Raw genomic sequence first — 21,843 nt, 5'->3', positions numbered from 1 at the left:
GTGATGAAGCAAGGAATAAGAGTTTTCTTGTTGTTTTTAAATCTGTGTAAAGAAATTCTTGCACAAAAGTAATTAGGAATCACTGAAGGTGAGAGGTTAAAGGTCAGCAAACTGCCATCTCCCTATAATAAAAGCTGAAATGTTTTTCATTCCCACCTAACAGAAGGGCAGGGGTTGTCTGGGTTTTTTTGTTTGTTTGTTTTTTAACTGTCGTAGCCCAGCTCTCAGTGTCTAGCATATAGTAGTCACTCAGTAAATATTGGGGATGAATTAGTGACCAGGTATTTTCCATACAATATTTTAGTTAATATCCTCAACAGCTGTGTGGAGATAGGCACTAGCACTATTTTTATTCTCAGTAATCATTAGGTTTAGGAAAAATAAGTAATCTGCCCAGGATTACTCAGCTAGTAGTTACAGAGCTGTGCCTCAACCCCATGCTCTTAACCACTGCAGTATGCAGCCTACTACAGAGAGCCATGAGGGAACCACGATAACGTGTCACTTGATTTTCTTTGTCTTCCCCTTCTCCCTCAAGCCCCTGTTGCCCACATAATACTTCAAGCTTCAATCTGCCCTTCCCTTTCTGTTGGGGAAATGCAGAAGCAGATGGGAGACTTGCAGCTTTTTTTTTTTTTTTTTTTAAGTTTTACATAGAAATGATAGGTATTACTTGCCTTAAAACATTGTGTATGATTTGTATGTTTAAATGTTGATAGTTTGTTCTTCAAAAGCTTTCTCAGAAATTTATTTCTATTTTTTTTTTCTCCTCCCCAGGTTCATTGTTTGAGGTCAGTTGATAACTTATTTGTGGTTGTTCAGGAGTTAAAGGATTACCAATTCAAAGAAACAAAGGTGAGCAATTCCAGACATGGTGGGTGATTTTTAGTCACCTTCCCCAAGGAGATTATTTCCAGTTTTTAAATTCTGTCATCAGCGTTAACTGTTGCTGTTTTTGTGATACAGAATGCTGGGAGGCATTTATGGTAAAATCCAAAGAGATTTGCTGACAGCTCGTTCCAAAAGTTGTTCTTACAAATCAATATTAAAAAACATCAAAGTTTATAGGAAATAAAACAAATTGTTGGACTTACTTAAAAAAGATACAAACTACAGATTAGCTTTGCTGACGTATATAGTTCCAAAATAGAATTACTTGCAGCCTGTGAACCAAAGACAAGTGACAGTGTATGTCATCTACAAACAACACTTTATCTCAACATTCTGCTTTTGCCTTGCTTTCTTCTATAACTTCATTTTTTAAAATAAAGCCAAAGTAATATCTAAATACTCCTTCAGTTGTTAGGACAACAGCTTTGTCTCCAGCTTGAATTTAGCTTGATTCCCAAATATTCAGCTGCTGCCTAAGCTGAAGGTTGAAAATAGATTGCGGTAAGATTTTAGTGTTTTTCCACATTTTTTTTTTGGTCAGGTTTTCAGAGTCAAATGCTTAGAAACTTTTTTTTTTAACCAGTTGTATTACCTGTCTTAGAAAAATCTTTTTTAAAAAAAAAACTATGATATGCTATGTATTTTCATGTTTTTGTTTATTGGGAACAGGTTGGTTTCCAAAACATTATTCATAAACCAATCAGACAAATTGGTATCAACCTACAGCCTAGAAAAATAAAACCAGACCTAAAAAAAAATTCATACTGAAATACTGAAGAATCTTATTAACTAAAAATGTAACTTTCGACACTAATATTATAACCTTTCAGACTTCTGAGGGCCATTGCCAACTAAATCATATCTATGAAACTAATAAATAATAGACAATTAGAAAAATTTGCTGATATTTTTAAATTTAAGTAGCCAATTCTATAAATGAATAAATGTTGACAGACATTTTTAAAAACTAAATTTCTTGTCTCTAATTTACCAGGGTGCATTTTCTTAAATTCTTACGTTTTTGCCATCTTAGAGTTTGTATTCTTTTGAGCATTTTTTATCTCTAATTAGAGGGGAATTTGATTATTATGAAATGATTCTATATAAGCCAGCTTTTCAGAGCTGCCTTGTAAGTGGCTGCAAAAGAGGTTCCTGGTGGAAGTCCTAAAAGAAGAGCAGCAAAGATCAGGGCAGATTTTCAAACCAGTGCAAGGGAAACATCTATGAGTCCGACCATAAGAAATTGTTAAGCCCTTGACTTTGTGAACTTAAATTGCAACATACTCCAGTAAAACTCCTTTTTAAAACATTTGTTTCTAGCTTTAGTTCTGTTGACTGAGTTTATTCTTTATGGAGTTAATACTTTCTTTTACCTTATAGTCTGTTAGTTTAAGCATTTTAATGGGTTATTACATTCTTAAGTAGTCAGATCATATCATGAACTTTTTTTTTAAGGCTAACAAATCTGTGATTGATTGATTTAGGTAAAACATGTACTTAGAACAAAATTATAAAGACTGCAAAGAACAGAGTGAAAACTAAGACTTTGCTTCTGTATCCCCATGCTATGTACTTCTGTCTCTGGAGGCAACAACTATTACTAATTTCTTGGGTATCCTTCTAGAGATATAATTATTTTATTGATTTATTTAATGCAGATGGGGCATTCTGTAATACTGTTCTGTGTTGTGGTTTTTTCCATATATTTTGGAGATCGTGTCAAAATCATTATTGGATTTAGTTACATGTATTCCATTGTGTTGCTGTATCATGCTTTAACCAGTCCCATTTTAGGACACTAGATTTTTCCCAGTCTTTTGCCATCACAGTAGTACAATGAGTAGGCTATGTGTATCCTTATACGTATTCAATCTAAGGGTCATTTCTCTGTCTAATAGGAGAGTTTATTCCACTGATATTTATTAATATGACAAATGTTTGATCTTCTGTCACATTTATGTTAAACCTTCTGCTTTTTCTTTTTAATCTTTATGGTATATGTTTGCTTCTTCATGTCCGTGTCTTTTATAATAGTTTGGTAGATTTATGTTTGTGCTCTAGCTGTTACTTTTATAAGTACAACTTGATATTATGTACTTAATCTATTGTTTACACAGTATTTCCTGAATTCATACTAAGAGCAAAGATGAAGTTGGTATTATTTCCACTTCTTCCCTCTACCTCCCAATTTTAGTTAATTTTATTATTTTTCTTAGTGTTGACCTTTATGCCTTTAAATACGCTTTTATTTATTAGCTTTAACTTCTGTTCTTTGACCTTTAGATATAAAAGATGAGAATAAACAGCATACTTAAATTACTTCCCTGTTCCTACCTTTGTCCTCTCAACTGTAGGCCATAGTTTGTAACATTTACATCATATTTGTAATCATAATCTCTATATTTGTTTTTATTTTAGTTCTACAGTTAAATAGATTATAGGTGCTCTGTCATTTTGTTAGTTTTTCTTTTAAGCTCTTGAATGACGAGTTCAAAAATATTTGTCTTTCATCTTTATATTTGATCAATAGTTTGGATAAAAACTTTGGAATCACACTTCCTTAAGGATATTGTAGGCAGTGTTTTTTCTCGTCTAGTATTAAATCTTGCTGTTGAAAACCCTGAGGCCCTCCTGATTTTTTCCCCCTTATTTATTGTTTTCTTGATGTGTTTGCTTGATACCTAGTTGATTTTTTTTTTAACCTTTGAAGTTACTAGGATATATCTCATTGTTGACAATTCCTTGTCAGGACATGTCCATCTGTAGAGAAAGTCACATCCCCACTTATATTGCTGGAAAATTTTTTTGAATTATTTGGGGAAAAACTTTTTTTTTTTTTTGGTTTCATTATTTTAATTTTCTTCTTCAGAGATACAATTTATACATATGTAGAATCTTTTTTGACTGCCTTCCATGTTTATCTTTTTCTCTCAGATCTTTTTTTAAATTTATTTATCTTGATTTTTTTCTACATTCCTTACTGTGTTTTCAGCAATGTCTTTTATATGTGCCGCTTTCAAAATGATCGTCATTTCTGTGATAATTTTTTTATTCCACTTTTTCTTTGAACTGCACAAACTCCTATTTCATCTCCTTCTGGAGGCTCATTTGATCTTTCTGTTTTTATATCTCTCCTTTGAGCTCTTATTCTACCAAGGTATTTCCTTATTACATTTTTAGAGTCATATCGCTGTTTGATCACAGATTTAAACTGCTCTGTGGCAGTGTTTTTCTGATCACTGTTTTTTGTTTGCTGTTGATTTTTGTTCCTTCTTTTACTACCTGTGCTGATTCCTCTTAATAATTGCTCATCTTTGAATGAGACAGTTCCTCTTGGACTTGGTGTTTATAGGTGGGTCTTACAGTGGGAAAAGCCAGGAACATGTGCCAAGCTAACAGGAAGTTTATTCGGTTCACAGTTCTTTCTAAGAGTTGTGAGTGAGTGAGTTCTCCCTTTTTTTTTTTTTTAACTGCTTTATTGAGGTATAATTTCCATGCCATTGAATGAGTTCTTGTAACCTTTTCTACTCTCTAGGCTCAAGGGATCAGCAGTTTCAGGTTATTCACAATGCAGAGTATCACTTTCCCACTCTGCCTCACCAACAGTTTTCAGTACACAAGCACATACAGCATGTCTATGAGATTGCCTATTCAGCCCCCATTCCCCTCCCCTGCTTCTCCTTGGTACAGATGAGGTCCAGGGAGGCTCCTACCATCAGTCCACATAGTTCTTTCCAGCTGTTCCAAACAAGAGTTCATTTGCTACCTACTTCACAGGCTGTGCTTGTCTGAGGTCTGTAGGTGTTCTCTCTCGTGTCTTCTGGTACTGCACCTTTGACCTTCAGTGCATTTGGAAATTCTTATGTTGTAGTTCAAAGTTACAGATACCATCTAGATTCAATAAAAATGAGTTGGTGTTTCTGTTTCTTTTTCTTAGACCAGTTTCTGAGGAAAGAAGGGGACAGGGAGCCAAGAAAGTTTTACTGAACCATGTTAAAACTGCAGGTCCTCTAGAGGCCCTTTATAGAGAAATAGTTTGTAAATAGAATTGAAATTGTTAATCCTGACGTTTGACATTATTTCAGCAGGTTTGAAGTAGTATCAAACCCTCACTCACTTCCATTTCAAGTATTCTGTCAGTCAGTAACATACATATATTGTCTATACCAGCCCTGTGCTATAGAACTTCCTGATGGGAATGTTCTGTGGCTGCTGTCCAACATGGTAGCCGTTAGCACATGAAATGGGGCTGGTACAACTGAGGACCTGAATTTTTTTTTTTTTTTTTAAATAGCTGCATATGGCTCATGGCTACTATATTGAACAATGCAGGTCTAGGTCACGCACCTTTTAACATTTAATCTCATATTATCCAGAACTGTTTAATCAGCAGGCATTTTTCTACATATTTGGTCTGTAGCAGTGATCAAGACAAAGTCCTTTCTACCATGCACTTATCTTCTGGGAGGAGACTTGATGACAAACAAGTTAATACGTAAACCTACAAACTTCAGATACCAAAAAAAAAAGTTGCCATCCAGTTGATGCCAATTCATGGTGATCCCATGTGCGCACAGTAGAACTGCTTCGTAGAGTTTCCAAGGCTGTAACCTTTTGGTAGCAGATCACCAGGCTTTTCTTCCAAGGTGCCTCTAATGGATTCGAACCACCAACCTTTTGGTTAGTTAAGCGCTTAACCATTTGTGTCACTGAGGGACTTCCTAACTTCAGGCAATGCTAAATAAGATAGGAAGAGAATGACTTGGGGAGACTTCTTTAAATAGAGCAGCTCTCAGAGGATGTGCCTTTTAAGTTGCTATTAAATAATGATAAAGGAGCTAGCAGTGCAGAGAGACTAAGTGAAACAAATATGTTTCCAAGCAGAGGTAGGAAGTGAGGGAGAGAATAGTCCTGAGGTGATGTAAGGCAAATAGAGATCAGATTTTGTTGGTTTTTTAAGGAATTTAGATTTTCAATGCACAATGCAAAGCTACTGGAAGCTTTTAAGCAAGGAAGGGGTGTGACCAAATTTACTTTTTAAAAAGATGATACTATTTAAAAATTGGATAGATATGTTAGCTGAATGGAAACCCTGGTGGCGTAGTGGTTAAGTGCTGCGGCTGCTAACCAAAGGGTCGGCAGTTTGAATCCGCCAGGCGCTCCTTGGAAAGTCTGTGGGGCAGTTCTACTCTGTCCTATAGGGCCGCTATGAGTTGGAATCGACTCGACAGCACTGGGTTTGGTTTTTGATTAGCTGAATAAATTTTTTTCTTGAAAAAATTTTTATTTTCTAAAATAGTTCATTTCTATACTCAGTACAAAACTGAAAAAAAGACAAAAGGAAGTCAGCCAGTGAGAAGTAAATTTCCTTCCCCTGTCTTTCATCCATCTACCTCCCCTTTGTGGAGGTAACCACTGTTAAATCATTTCTCACTGCTTAAATTGTAGTCTTGAAGTACAACTTCTGATTTACCATTCTGTCTTATATTGTTTTTTAGTGGCTTAATTTGTGTATATCTAACTTCTAGTTAGATACTCATTTCCTTGAGTGCAGGCATTATTTACTCTGTTGTCCTATACTCTCACTACCCCCAACATAATGATCAGTGTAGTTTGTAGCAAACGAGGGGTTTAATTGTTCAATTAAAGTGATAAGAAATGAATGAATTTCATTCTCTTTTCTTTATAGGAAGAAGTTCTAAAAGATTTTGAAGACTTGGCTGGGAAACTTCCATGGTCTGACCCTTTAAAAGTGTGGAAAATTAACACCAGTTTCAAGAAAAAAAAAGCAAAGCGCAAAAAAATAAATCAAAATTCAAGTAAAGGGAAGATTAATAATGGAAGAGGAGAGAAAATAGATGAGAGAGATGTTAAAAAAGACTTCACTAGCGATGCCTTAGATCCACATATCCTAGACTATTATGAAAATCCAGGCATTAAAGAGGAGATATCAACATTAGTAGGTGATGATTTGGCATCTTCCAAAGAAGATGACACTGATGAAAGCTCCAAAGAAGAAACTGACCATCGAGCACTAAAATTTAGAGTCACATGCAATAGGGCAGGGGAGAAACATTGCTTTACATCAAATGAGGCTGCAAGAGATTTTGGGGGTGCTGTTCAAGACTATTTTAAGTGGAAGGCTGACATGACCAACTTTGATGTGGAGGTAGGTACAGACTGTTAATGATTTAAGAAGGCTGTTATGAAACTCATTGCTGTCCCGTCAATTCTGACTCATAGCGACACTACAGGACAGTAGAACTGCCCCATAGAGTTTCCAAGGCTGTAATCCTTACAGAAACGGACTGCTACATCTTTCCCCAAGTAGTGGCTGGTGGGTTTGAACCACCAACCTTTCAATTAGCAGCCAAGCACTTAACCACTGTGCTGTTAGTGCCCCTAAAGCTGGTATAGATTTGTGAAATTTTCAGACTGACCCAGTCTTAACAGACAAACTGAGGCCACAGAGCTAATAGGGTGCGGTTAAGAAGAGCATCAACTATGGAGCAGGAGATCTAGCTCCAAATTTTGACTTCACTACTCTGTAACTGTGAACAATGTAGTCTCTTCTATGCCTCTGTTTCAAATGAATCCAATAATAGTACATACCTTTTAAGGTTGTCCTAAAGGTTAAATGAGGTAATACATTTAAGTACTTGGCACAACACCTGGTACAGTGAAACTGTGAGAGCTGGAACTCAATGGGACTGCCTTGTTTTCCTGGGTCTTGCAAGTTTTCTGCTTTTGACAGGGTGTAGCCTTACCACTTTTCTGTCACTCATTTCAGTGGAAAATAGTCAAGTTTTCCTTCTCTGGCAGGTTTCCATCTTACACAGGTTCCGGCTTTTGCAGGTTTTACTGTATATAGTAAGTGGTCAATAAACGGGAACTATTGGAACTTGAGTTTTCTAATTTCAAATCTAGTACCTTTTACTACATTATGATGACTTTCAAATTACAAAGTTCAACCAGATTAAAAACAATTATTTTGTTTTTTGTGTGTCTTGGTGGTTCAGTTTTGTTACTAAAAAAAAGCAGAACACATTTTGAAAATAAGCTTTGATCTCCTCCAATCAGAACATCAGTGCTAATAACTCATCCTAGAGCCAGCTTTCCTCCTTCTTAAGCACTACTACATTCCCAAACACAAATACTAGCTCATAGTACTTCTTAACATGTTTACTCTCTTTGGTCCCAGTACTCTACTACCTAGGTGATTCACATATGGGCAGTTTCAACCAGAATCTTTAAATCTCTGACATCTTAAAAAGGCTTTCAGCAGATGAGATTTTTACCAAGAAATCGTTTTCTATTGCTTTTGGGGCTCTTGAATCTGGAGCAAGTCACTTATTTGTGCACACGCTTTCTCTTTTGCATATCTCATAGAGCTGCTGGGAGAAAGAAGAGACTAACTAGGTAACTAGGACAGTGATGTCTAAAAGTTAGCAAGGTGGCTCAGAGCACAGACTCTGGAGGCATCCTACTTGAGTTCAGAGCCCAGCTGTACCAGTTACGAGCTGTATGAGACTGGGTTCCTCATCTATAAAAAGGGGTACTAAGAGCACCTAGCTCAGAGGTGTGACTACGAAATGAGGTAATGAAAATCAAGTGTGTAGAATAGATCCTGGCATATAGAAAGGCTGTATAAGCATCAGTTGCTGTTGCTGCTGCTGTTAGGATCATTAGGAGAAGGAAATGGAAGTGATTTTAAGTGGAAGATTGAGAAACATACTTCATTTGAATAGTTCATGTTCAATATTCTGTGTCTTTGAAAAAATTATAATCAGTGTAAGAAACCCATTATTCCACAGACATTACTTAAGGTGAGTCAAATTACAAAAAAAGAACACAGTATAATAGGTGATAAAGCAAATGTGGTATAGCATTAATAATTGGGGAACTCAGAGAAGGATATATTTAGAAGTTCATTGTGCAAGTGTTCTTGCAGCATTTTTCTGTGCTTGAAATGTTTTCCAAAAAAATTTTTAGAAAAATTTAAGTATATTAAAAAACCCAAAACCTTCAAAATATACTTGTATTTTAAAAATTTGGAGAAATCTGGTTACACCCAACTTATAGTGAATGAAAAGAATAAAGTCAATACAAAATTAAGTAAGAAAATATTATATACTATATGATTCTATTTATATGAAGTTCAAAAAGTGGCCAAAATAATCTATGGTGCTAGCAGTCAGATTAATGATTACCTGGGGTGGGGAGTATTGACTGGGAGGGACCAAAGGGAGTCGTTAGCGGGTGCTGGAAGTGTTCAGTCTTGATCTGGATGGTGGTTCCACAAATGTTTGTGTGTGTGTGTATACAAATTAATTGAGGCTTGTGTACTTTACTGTAGGGAAAGTAAAACCTCAATAAAAAAGTTTTTTAAAAAAGCCTCCAATAAAAAATCTTAGTTGTTAGTGCAGTTTGAACAATCCTAAAACAGTTTTCTTCTATCTTCTTTAAATTTATTATAGGTTCTTTTGAATATCCACGATAATGAAATAGTTGTGGGCATTGCACTGACAGAAGAGAGTCTCCACCGAAGAAATATCACACATTTTGGACCCACAACTCTTAGATCTACTCTTGCCTATGGAATGCTCAGGTAAGAGAATTGTTTGCCATCCAGATTAAAGTGGCTCCCTGATTTGAATTTTCTCTTGAAAACACTTGAATTTTTTATGAGGTACTGTGTTGGAATTTAAGGAGCCCTGGTGGCACAATGGTTAAGTGCTCAACTGTTAACCAAAACGGTGGTTCAAACCCACCCAGCCACTCTGCAGGAGGAAGACCTGGCTATCTGCTCCTTAAAGATTAGTCTAGAAAACCCTATGGAACCAGTTGTATTCTGTCACATGGGGTCACTATGAGTCAAAAATCAATTTGATGGCACATAACAACAACACATGTTGGAATTAGTGGCTAAAAACAGAATAAAAAGCTAATGATTTCTTTCCCTGTATTCAGTGTTGACTCCTTGTGATCCTGAAAATACCACTGAATTACTGTTTCAATTTTCTTAATTATAAAATGAGAACAATACCTTTCCTCTGCCTCTTGAATGGAGCTTCCTCATTTCTGTTTAGAAAGCCAATATAATATCTTATGTTGGGAATTAGAAAACAATTTTTTTTTTTCATTTCTGTGCAGATAAAAAGATTTTAAAAAAATGTAAAATTTATAAATGAACACATAAAGCTTTTACTTTCGATTTTTGAATTTTTTACTCACAGCAACCCAGGAATGATCCTGAAATTTTCTACTTCTCAAAAGTCTAAGAAGTAGCTCTCCATCTTCTCCTTTGTCTTTCTCTCTTTTTTTGGGTGCTTCTTTCCACCACTTGGACAAGTTTTTCTTCTCTAAGCTGCTGTTTTCCAGGCTGCAAAATGGGTTTGATATAGGATTTAAAGGATTATTACTGAGGATTAAAAACAAAAACATATGCAGAATACCTATTATATAGTGTCTGGCATACATTGGTGGTTTCCTTTTCTTCTGGTATTTGCGTCCTTTTTTATCCTACTTGTCCATGAATTCACAGCTCAGCACAGTAGGAACTTATTAATTCAGTAACAATATTAACAAACTGGGTCCATTTGATTAAGGAAGAACTCCTAGTCATCATTCATTTAACCAACAATTACTATTTACTGCCAGGCCATTACAGTGGAGCCAGAGAAGAAGATACGGAGAGCTATTTGGGGTGAAAGTATTAGAAACCCAAGTAAACTAGCTTAAGGTAAAGTGATGATTGACGGGGAGGGGAATTTATTGGAAAGACATTGAGGCATCTTGGGGAATCCAAGGCAGAATTGAAAACTGGATTCTCAAGGATAGTAGCAGATCCTGGAAACCACCAAAAAACTAGGCAGCCGCTCTTGTCTCTACTAGGAGTCAGTAGGCTCTTGTCGCTGCTCATCTGTGCATATGACTGCCCTTCATCTAATCCATTGCTGCTGAATCAGTTCCAACTTATACTGACCCCATAGGATCTCCAGGGCTCTAAATCTCTATGGAAGCAGACTGCCACATCTTCCTCCTGGAGCTGCTGGTGGTTTCAAACCACTGACCTTTGGTTTAGCAGTTGATCACTTTAACCATTGCGCCACCAGGGCCCTTTGTCTATTATTTATAATTTCAAACTACTAGCCCACACTGCCTAGAGCTTCTAGTTCTTTATTCCAAATTCCTGGAAGAGAGGATCTGATTGACCTAATTTCAGTCAAGTGTTCATTCCTGGACTCATCAGCCATGGCAAGATTAGAACGACAAAAGAAGGAAAGAGAAATTAGTGACCTGGTTGAGGAGGGGATACTTCATAGAGAGGGTAACATTTAAGCCACTGACAGTCAAACAATGCCTCCAATACTCTTGTCACTTCCTAGTTTGTGTTCATGGACAAGTAACTTGTTTTCTCGTCGGCTTCCTTATCTGTAAAATGCGAAGACGAGTAATAGTAATATAATCTTCCTGTTGCGCGTTGAATTGTGTCCCCCAAAAATATGCATGATAAATCCTAAGGCTCTATGTCTATGGTTACAATCCCATTTGGGAATAGGTTATCTTTTTTATGTTAATGACAGAGGATTAGTGTAAGGTGTGTTTTAAGTCAATTTGAGAAATAAGAGATTAAACAAGTAAGTGAATAGAAGCAGAGATGGAGGAGAAGAGATGCCATGCCCCATGAAGATTGCCTAGGAGCAGGAGCTATAAGAGACAAGGACCTTTGTCCAGAGCCAGCAGAGGAAAAGCCTTCCCCTAGAGCCGGCACCCTAAATTTGGACTTCTAGCCTCCTAAACTGCGAGAAAATAAATTTCCATTTGGTGAAGCCATCCACTTGTGGTATTTCTGTTATGGCAGCACTAGATAACTAACACAGAATTTGGTCTACTGAGAAGCGGGGGTCCTACTGCAACAGATACCTAAAATATGGAAGTGGTTTTGGAATTGGTTGGAGGTTAGAAGAGTTTTAAGGTGCCTAATAGTAAAACCCTAGTAGATTGCCTTGAAGAGACTATTGGTAGAATTATGGACATCAAAGGCAGTTCTGGTGAGGGCTTAGGAGGAAGTGAGGAGAGCTATAGAGAAAGTCTGTAAGATCTTAGAGAATATGTATGGTGCTTGCAACAGAATGTTGCCAGAAATGTGGATATTAACATATTTCTGGTGAGGCTTTAAAAGAAAATGATACACATGTGATTGGACAGTGGAGGAAGGGTGATGCGTTTTATGCAGTGGCAAAGAACTTGTCTGAATTATGTTCAGATGTTTGGTGGAAGGTAAAACTTATAAGTGATAAATTGGATATTTGGCTGAGGAAATTTCTATGCAAGATCTTAAAGGGGCTGCCTCGCAACCTTTGCTGCTTATAGTAAAACGCAAGAGGAAGGAGATGGACTTAAAAATGAACTGTGCAAAATGAAAACAAAGTTCAAAGATTTGGAAAATTCTGTTGTACAGACCAAGAACATGTGTCTTAAAGTGTTCACCAAGGATGTGACTGTACAGCCTTTTGTTAAGATTAAACCTGTGACTGATGAACCTAACCAGCTACCACAATAGAAGACCCATCAGCTTAGACTGAAGGGGACAGAGAAAGAACAAAAGGACAGCACACTGTCTGCCTCTTGAAATTCTATAGGCAGGGAACAGGCCAAAGGAGTTACAGCTGTTATCATCCAAAAAAGAAAAGAACCATCCCTGGAGCAATTTGGAGATTGGCAGAATTTTAGAAGCACTCTGCTTCTCTGGTCTCAAAGGGTGGGGCTGTGATCTCTGGAGTCTCAAAGGGTGGGGCCGTGGACTCCTCAGATTCAAAGAATCAAATCTTTACCAGCTTGGTTCCAGAGTGTGGGGCTGCCATTTGGTTTGGCTAAGAGGATGGAGCTGCTACCCAAAGCTGAGGCACTGCGCTGCCATGCCCAAGGGGCAGAATAATGGCGCCTGCTGGGGCTGAGGGAGTGGGGTCGCAACACAGATGGACTAGGAGAATGGGGCCTTCCAAAACTGATGGAGCAGAGTTGTCATGCCAGTGGGCCTGGAAGGTGGAGTTGAAGCCCAGGGTGGAGGGGCCTGTACCCAAAATCCAGAAAGCATGGCAAATACCCAGAGTCTGGAGGGCAGGGTCATTGTGTAGATGGTCCCCAAGAGCAGAGGATTATTTTCAAGCCTTGAGAGTTAATGTAAATTGTTCTGCTGGGTTTTGGACTTGCTTGGTGCCTGTTAACCCTTCCTTCCATCCATTTTCTCCCATTTGTAATAGAAATGTCTACCTTGCATGTGTTCCACCACTGTACTTTGGAAGCAGATAACTTGTATTCTTAGATTTTCTAGGTTCACAGATGAGGAGGAATTTTACCCCAGGATGGAATACCCATATTTGATTTAGATGATTCAGAAGATGAGATTTGGAGTTACTTTTGGGATGAAGTGATGGGGTGAATGTGTTTTGCATGTGGCAAGGACATGAATTTTTAGGGGCCAAAGGGTAGAAGGTTATGGATTGAATTGTGTTCCCCAAAAATATGTGTTGTAAATCCTAACCCCTGTACCTCTGGTTGTAATCTCTTTCAGGAATGAGTTGTCTTTGTTATGTTAATAAGACAGGATTCATGCAGGGTGTGTTTTAAGTCAGTCTCTTTTGACTTATAAAAGAGATTTAACAAGCAAGCCAGAGAAGTGGAGATGGGATAAAGTAGATGCTATGCCAAATGGAGATCTCTAAGGAATCAGGAAGCACAAAGACCTTCCTCCAGAGCCATCAGAGAGAAAGCTGTCCCCAAGGGCTAGCACTCTGAATTCAAACTTCTAGCCTCCTTAACTTTGAGAAAATAAATTTCTGCTTGTTAAAGCCATCCACGTTCCATATTTCTTTTGCAGCAGCACTAGATAACTAAGACACTCTCTCACAGGGTTGTTACGAGGATTAAATGAGAAAATGCATGTAAAGAGCTTAAATCCATGTCTGGCAAATCCTAAGGGCTCAAAGTACAATAGTCCCTCTTAATCCATGGGGGAAACATTCCAACACCCCCCGTAGATGCCTCAAACTTCAGATCGTACTGAACCCTATATACAGTTTTGACCTATACATACCTTTGATAAGGTTTAATTTATAAATTAGGTACAGTAAGAAATTAACAATAATTAATAATAAAATAGAACAATTATAACAATATACTCTAAGTTATGTGAATGTGGTCCCCGGATGAGATGGAGGAGGAAGTTGTGAGATTTCATCACACTACTCATTTAACTTTTTTGGACCACGGTTGACCGAGGGTAACTGAAACTCTGGAAAGCAAAACTGGAGATAAGGGGGGGCTACTGTATATCAATTACTTTTAAATCAAGGTTTTTATCTTCAGAATTCATCAGGAATACTGAATGTCTTAATTGCCAGGAAGGTTGTATCAATATATGTTTTACTTGAGACACGTTTGAGCTTTTTCTTGTAACAATACAGGTTTATGTAGAAACTAACAGTGGGTTTCTAAAGACATAAGTGCATTCTAAAAGGTCTAGAAGGATACAAGCTAAAATCCCATCCGGGATTTCAGATGATAGTCAAAGGGGACTTTTAAGTTATACGTAATGATTTTTTTTTCCCCCAATGCTAGAATATAGAGTCAGAATGTAATTAAAAATTGATCTTTAAAATGAATATAGGTTGGTGTTTCTTCATGCTAGCATGATAGGTTCTTGATCTTAGAGCTTCAGGAATAGTCATTGTGGAAGCCTTGGCTTTTGGTTAAGTCTTTTCACATAGCTGTTCTCTTCTCCAGGCTCTGCGCTCCTCAACCGTCTGATATAATAGTTGATCCAATGTGTGGAACAGGGGCAATACCAATAGAGGTAGGTAATAACTGTTATTCAACTTTTAGGTAAGCAAGTGATACATCCAGAATGTTCTAGATGTAATGTGTAAGTTAGACATAATGAAATCACAGAGGTTGAATCAATGGACCCAAGAGTTTTGAAAGATTACCGTAGTAAAGCTGTAACTTCTGTGTAACGGGTGTAACCACTTATTACAAATAGCCAAGTATCAAAGGACTAGATAGATTTTAGCAGTATCTATTAATTGGATAACAGAGAAGACTGAGAATTAAAAACTGGTGAGTCCCTTTTCTACAACAAAAAAGCTGGTAGAATTAAGAGGGAAAGGATAATTGAAGACATATGCATAAACAGGAGGAAAGCCAGTTCATCTCTATAAGGTGAGATCATGGTTTCTTAATACACTTAAATTCTTGAAGCGCTTAGGTGCAATTGTAAAAAGAGAAACCTAAAGACATTATTTAGATTTTGGGGAGAATCTGACAAAGTTATGTACCAAATGCTCTTAGTTTTCAAAATGACTGTGAGATTGAGAGAACTCAAAAACTGCCTAAAAGCACCGCAAGAAATGGAAAAGGCATTTTCTTAGCGGAGAACATGTAACAATAGAGTTTCCTTGATGATAGTATCTGTACTTCTGTAAACAAATTGGAAGTCGGAATTCCCAGTAAAAATTGCTTAAATTTGTAAAACATGTTAAGTTTTCCCATATAGTGTACCTAAAGGCAGTAGGAATAAACTGCAGAGATATACCACAGGTTCTATGAGTGGACAGGAGCTGAACAGATGAGCAAGTCCAGAGCAACCCATAAAGGGGAAAATAATCCAAAGTGTAATTAGAAAATGACATCTGTGACGTGGGAGTTAAGATCCAAGAAGGAAATCATAGCAGTCCACATGACTACTGTTTCCCGCCAGTGTCAGATAAGTAGCTCTGGCTAGAGAGACTCACACAGAGAAATAAATCCCTAGTGTGATCAAAAAGAATTTGAGGAACAAAGCAGAGTGCTCTCCTTCTCTAGCGTTACACCATGATGCGCCTATGTCTGAAATAGCAAGCAAGGTCAGTACATGTCATGATACAACAGAGCTGGAAAGAGGCCAGAAGAGGGCCCCCAAAATGATTAAAAGTTTGAACCATTTCCTTACAGGGATAGACATGAGGATGCTAGTGTAGAAAAACCTACGTGATGTATGATCAGAATTATGAAAGGTATTGACAGAGTATATGTAAAGATTTGCTCACCAAAGTATAAAATACTTTATCTAGAATACTCCCTTTAAAATTTAGAAGTACTGTAAAACCCATCTCTTTCAAAGGCTGAAAATCTAAAACAGGTGTATTAAAAAAAAAAAAAGTTGGAGAATCAGAATCTCTTGAGAGGCTCTCATTAAACTGTCCTTCCCCTTTCCACTCCACCCCTCTTCCCCTAAAATGCTCAACTTCCCTTTTGTCGGAGAGTCACTTCTGTAGGATTATAAATAGGAATGTGTCATCACCCCAGGCAAGAGAAAAAGTTACAAAGTGCTGTATTCGTGGGTGAGAGGCGTGGTACTATTTACAAAGGATGAAGTGTTTGCTGCTCATCGCTAAGCCAAGACAGAGCCTTTCTCTGCTTTCATGTAAGAAACCTGTTATTCTGCTTAGAACATTTTTCTGGCCTAGGAAGGTATGTCACCTGATTCCACGAACAACTGATGACATTTTTTAACTTAAAATTGCAAAATGTTTCAGGGATATGGTGGTTATCATTCAAAAAAAAATATAGGCATTCAAAGGAAATTGTCTTTTATTTTGAAATTCCTAAGTATTCCATGTATCAGAATAAATACATTTGCCTATAATCACAAAAGGCTGTAGGTTTGGTTAATTTCAGTTGCTTAATTTTTTTCAAACCATGTTTATTTAGGGTCTACTGCAAAATGTGTCAAACACGGCCGGGTGAGGGACTGAGTACAATACCAGACTTGTCCTCAAGGGTGTTCCCAGATTAGTTGCGAGGCAAGTGTAGAAATAATTTAAAATAGAACAAGTGCAGTGGCAGGGGTATGTACAAAGTGCTTTTGAAGAGGCAGATGAGAGACAGTGTGGAGATGTGGGGTTGATGTCAACAGAGAGCATGATATTTGAGCTGGCTCCTGAAAGATAAGTTCAGCAAGCACAGAGGGCATTTCAAGCAATGTTTTGCCACCTCAGTAAAGCCAGATCGGATTGTTTCATTTATTGACAACTGGCAGAAATGATTTTCCCTTAAATAATTTTTGCACTCTTCTGCTTCTGTTTTAATACATTCTCTTGTCTTTTAGGGGGCTACTGAGTGGTCTAAATGTTACCATATTGCTGGTGACAATAATCCATTGGCTGTGAACAGAGCAGCAAATAACATCTCATCTTTATTGACCAAGAACCAAATTCAAGAAAGGTAAAAATCTGATTTAAAAGACTTTGTATCATCTCTTAGACTTAATCACTTTTCATGTCGTCTTTATGAATAGCCCCAAATGCATTATGACATCATTAAGTCTAAATGAAAATATTATGAGACACCATTTAAATTTTAAAGTTTGTTGAAAATTTAATTTTTAAAAAGTTTGTTAGCTATAATTCCCTATCATAATGCAACTTTTTATTTCTGTCTTCCTTTTTCTGTTGCTTATTCATACTTATTCCCCCCACATACTGAAGACTATTGTATACATTTTTAATTTCACAGATTTTGAAATACTTTTTGTATTTTATATACTCTTACTTTTTAATGACTGCATAATATTGCATTGTATAGAAACACTGAAGTTTTTCTAGTATTCATCACTCAAAGGAATGTCAAGAGTTGGAAGTGACCTGCCTAAATCCTATAGAAGATCCTGACCAATCACCTTCCAGCCTGTTTAAACGCCTCTAACCACTCTGCCTTTGAAGACTGTTGACTCTGTCTTTGCTTACCTCTCAGACCTAGTCATATCTTTTAGTGAGCTTAATCTCTCTTTTCCAGAGACTTGTTTTTTTCTCCCTTGAGTCCGTAAAGGAAAAAATTTTGTCCCTATGTCATTCAGTGATTGACAACAGATAGCCTGTCACATGATGACTGTCGTCTCATATTTGAAGGGCTACCAAAGCCTTCCCCACCCCCCTTCATCGCTTGCCTCCAATTCCCGTCTTCTCTAAACAAAATATACAAAGGTCCTTCAACCATACTCCTTTGACATTCATGGATTGGAAGTCTGTTAGCCTCTAGGAAAATGTGTCATTTTTCCATCCTTTTGAGGTATACTTTGTTACAGCACACCATCTTAAGCCCTAGCCCAGTACTCCATATTTGAGTACACTATGCTGGCCTTGTACCCAGTTGAGAGAAACTGATTAAAATGCCACATGGTCTACAATTTTCATAAAATCGCTTTTCTGGTCTCTCTCTGCTGCTGTCATTTATTCTCTTGCAAAGCACCAGGAGTAAAGTAGTTGTCAGTGGATTTGTTAGGCCTTATAGGTGCTTCACATCCTACCTAATCCAGAAACTCATTTTGTCTTGATTGGTCTTATGAGATCTAGAAACATTTATTTTCATAACCCTCAGTGAGGTTTATATTCGTTAAGTATAAATCAGTTGTTTTAAAGAAGATAATTTTATTCAAATATTTCAATTTATTGTTTATACATGGTTAAAACCTTTTCTTTGCTAGTTTTGTCTTTTTTTTTTTTAGTTAGGATTACTAGTGTCTTGTTTTTTACTTCCATATATTATCTGTCCTATGGTTTTATCATGCTCAGTGCTTCCTGTTTTGAGATTTTCTAAATTTTACGTTACATGCTCTAACAGTTTTCTTTTTAATGATAAAAATTTCTTAGTATAGATGAGTTTTATTCCAAGTACTGTTGTTGACTATATCCTATAGATTCTTATAATGCTCTTAACTTTTGTGATTTTCTTAATCATCGGCTGTGTGCTTGTCTCTCCAAACTAGTAGTTTGGGACCAAAACCAAAAACTAAACCTGTTGCTGTGGAGTCAGTTTTGACCATAGCAACCCTACAGGACAGAGTAGAACTGGACCATAGGGTTTCCAAGGAGCGGCTGGTGGATTCAAACTGGTAGCCTTTTGGTTAGCAGCTGTAGCTCTTAACCACTGTAAATATGAGTCACCTGGGAATCCTGCTAACATAAAGATTCTGATTCAGTAGGTTTAGGGTTGGACCTGAGAGTCTGCATTTCTAGCCAGCTCCTAAGTAATGTTGATATTGCTGGACTATGGACCACACCTTTGAGTGGCAAGAGGGTTCAGGAGATCATTTTTTATACACAGTGGTTGGGAAGATTTTGGTTTATATTTTTATATTCTACTTTTTACTGTGATTAAGGAATTTTTATGGTATATTTTGTTTCATATTTATCAAGATGTTCTTTGAGGCTTATTATTTGAGGCTCAGTGTATGAATTTTTTTAACGATAAACATTTTTAAACAATGTATTTTTCTAGCTTTTAAGTATTTTGTTAAGACCCTCTGCAACTTCACTTTTTGTCTGTTGAACCTGTGCAATTTCTGTCAATTTTACCTTGATTTTTAGTGTTTTGTAGCTTATGTCTTTTGTTGCAGTTATTGGTACCTGTGGTTGTAATATAATTTTTTTTTAAATTATATAGTGCTTGCCATTAAAAATTACTGTAGCAATTTCCCATTTTTTTAATCTAAAAACAAATATATCTATATTGTTCCTTTAGGTCTCATTATTACTTTATATATTTGTCTTCTTGTAATTTTTTCCTCTTTAGTGTTCTGGTTCTGATTCCTCCCAATGAATGCTTCACTGGTAATTTTGTACATCATCAGTTATGTAATTTACGGCTTCCCTCCTGCTGCAGTCGTTTTACCCTCCTATATGCATTCTTAAGTTGTAGGCGAAACATGTCGACATGTACGAAAACCAGTCCTAACTGTTGTTTAAATTTACAGATTTTCCATTTCAGCCATTATTAGTTTTATCTTTTAGGATTTTCCCTATTCATCTAAGTTGTTGATGTTGTCACTGATTTTTGTAGCATTTTGTACTTTATTGTAGCAGTCTCTTTTCAGAAAGCTTTTTTTTTTCCCTTCATTCCATACTTCTGAACATGTTGATGCACTCTGCTCTCTCCCCATAGCAAACCATCCTGGGGCCTACCCATAGATGCTGTTCAGTGGGATATCTGCAATCTGCCATTAAGAACTGGCTCTGTGGATATCATTGTAACAGACATGCCATTTGGAAAAAGGTAGGAATTGGTTTAAAAAAATGTTTTAGCTCTAACTTATACCCACAATGAGTTGGAATCGACTCGACAGCACTGGGTTTGGTTTTTTTGGTTTTATACCCACTTGTCTTCTGAATCTGTCAATATTTTCTTTGAAGTTGTTCTAAGTCAGAAAAAGAAATTTTCAGTTCCTTTTAGCAGACTTCAGCAGAGCTATTTTTCACTTAAGAATTAAAACAGTATGATGGATTCATCCATTGTTTCTTCTGATAATTTGCAAATGTATTACTATGTTTTTATCCTAACCATCACAGATTCGTGTTAAAATTGTGTATCTATAATTCACTTTCTACCCCATTGTTGAGAAAAATTTGGTTCTGATTCAGTTTCTCAAGATAAATCATTTCTGAGAACATGTTTATATAATTTGCTTATATTCATTAAGAGGGCAAGTTATAAAACTATTATAGTTGTCACATTTTTTTCTATCTGTAACTGAAACTCCAAGCAGTTTACTGATAGCTCATTTCATTGACATACAATAATCACAACTCTGGCTTTTAAATATAACTACTTTACATGCCTCAGGGTGCATATTTTTTTACTGCAATAAAAGAATGAGTTTTTAATAACTTCCAAATTTATCTTCAACAATAGTGCTTGACTCACTGGACCCGCTTTTATAGGATGGGCTCCAAGAAGAGAAACTGGAACCTTTATCCAGCTTGTTTACGGGAGATGAGCCGTGTCTGTAGGCCTGGGACAGGCCGAGCTGTACTGCTTACCCAGGACAAGAAATGCTTTACCAAGGTGCTGTACATTAGCTCAAAAAGTCAGCCAATGGCAACTTTAGGATATTGTTAAGTAGAACTTGGGAAACTAGATAGGATTGTTTTCTTTTCCCCTAATGTTCCGACAACCAGGATTGCTGGTTGGTTTAGAAGCAGGTTGTTAGTCTAATTACTTCTGTGCTTTTTGTGTGCACACAGGCATTATCCAGAATGGGACATGTGTGGCGGAAGGTGCATACTGTCTGGGTGAACATAGGGGGTCTTCATGCTGCAGTTTACCTTCTGAAGCGTACCTCTCAGGCTTTTGTTCGTTCTTCAGAACAAGATGAAGAAAAAGGAACCCCTTCGTCATGCCAAGAATAAAGATGACTAACAGTATTTGTACTTCCCAGCACTGGAAATGTCAGCTTGAAGAACTTGAGAAAAAAATAGTATTAACAAAAGTGCATTTTACACTGAATTTAAACTGGTATAAAGCTTTTCACCCTACTTAGCAAAAGATGTACACATAATGTGATGGAACTGAAAAAAGTCTTATGAGAAAGTAGAGCTTTTCTTCAGAGCTGTTTTAAAGGGGTAGCTGAGCAATTAGAACTTTTCTTAAAATGCTTTAAAGATGTCTAGTGAAAAGCCTACTAAAATGCTCTGGGATTTGGGCTTACAACAGTTTGTTTTCAAGCTTTGCTGCAGCAGTTCCTGTTTCTATGGTGGCAGGTGGAAAGCCACCTTGGCCTAAAGGAAAGGCAGAGAACATATCAGAGCGTCTTGGGTCATGTCTGTGCTGATGCAGCTTTGCTTTGCACTTGCTTAATTTCTCATTACCTCAGCTTCAAACAATGAAGTGTTATTACACTTCATGACCAGTGTTTGTCCCACAACAAGATGAAATCACAAGGCCTGTGGGAAAATTTACCATTTGCTTTAAAAATTTATACATCTTTTATTCAGATTAGTACATGGAACTAAAATAGTATGAGGATTTATCAAGGAGATTGCAAAGATACTGGGCTATTATTAGTATGGAACATTTCTTTTTGTAAATAGTAGCAAATACATATATAAAAATAAAGATGCAGTGTGGGACCAACAA

At 36.9% G+C, this 21,843-nt stretch overlaps 2 protein-coding genes across 15 annotated transcripts in view; one reads left to right on the top strand and one right to left on the bottom strand.

Moving 5' to 3' along the window:
- LOC135228494 (uncharacterized) overlaps positions 1-21,843 on the bottom strand; it is a 63,828-nt gene that overhangs the window by 31,231 nt on the left and 10,754 nt on the right. For 4 of the 9 annotated variants that reach the window (XR_010319051.1, XR_010319052.1, XM_064274978.1 and 1 more), the window contains exon 2: positions 10,126-10,273. Coding sequence is in view for 3 of the 9 variants with exons in the window: in XM_064274978.1 (XP_064131048.1) it covers positions 10,126-10,273 (148 nt within the window). In the remaining 6 variants the exon portion in view is untranslated. Of the gene's footprint in view, positions 1-72; positions 4,837-5,238; positions 10,274-21,843 lie in introns of those variants that run through there. The other 5 variants (XR_010319056.1, XR_010319055.1, XR_010319054.1 and 2 more) reach the window with 5 other exon arrangements.
- THUMPD3 (THUMP domain containing 3) overlaps positions 1-21,843 on the top strand; it is a 24,129-nt gene extending 2,286 nt beyond the window's left edge. For 4 of the 6 annotated variants that reach the window (XM_010590003.3, XM_010590001.3, XM_010590000.3 and 1 more), the window contains 8 exons: positions 778-855; positions 6,581-7,060; positions 9,369-9,499; positions 14,680-14,749; positions 17,042-17,157; positions 19,873-19,983; positions 20,649-20,772; positions 20,952-21,843. In XM_010590003.3, coding sequence (XP_010588305.1) covers positions 778-855; positions 6,581-7,060; positions 9,369-9,499; positions 14,680-14,749; positions 17,042-17,157; positions 19,873-19,983; positions 20,649-20,772; positions 20,952-21,116 — 1,275 coding nt within the window. In that variant the 3' untranslated portion in view covers positions 21,117-21,843. Of the gene's footprint in view, positions 1-777; positions 856-6,580; positions 7,061-9,368; positions 9,500-14,679; positions 14,750-17,041; positions 17,158-19,872; positions 19,984-20,619; positions 20,773-20,951 lie in introns of those variants that run through there. The other 2 variants (XM_010590005.3, XM_010590007.3) reach the window with 2 other exon arrangements.

Source organism: Loxodonta africana, chromosome 22 (assembly GCF_030014295.1).
Source record: "Loxodonta africana isolate mLoxAfr1 chromosome 22, mLoxAfr1.hap2, whole genome shotgun sequence".
In the NCBI taxonomy this organism is placed as follows: Eukaryota; Metazoa; Chordata; class Mammalia; order Proboscidea; family Elephantidae; genus Loxodonta; species Loxodonta africana.
This window is presented reverse-complemented; position numbering and strand designations above follow the sequence as displayed.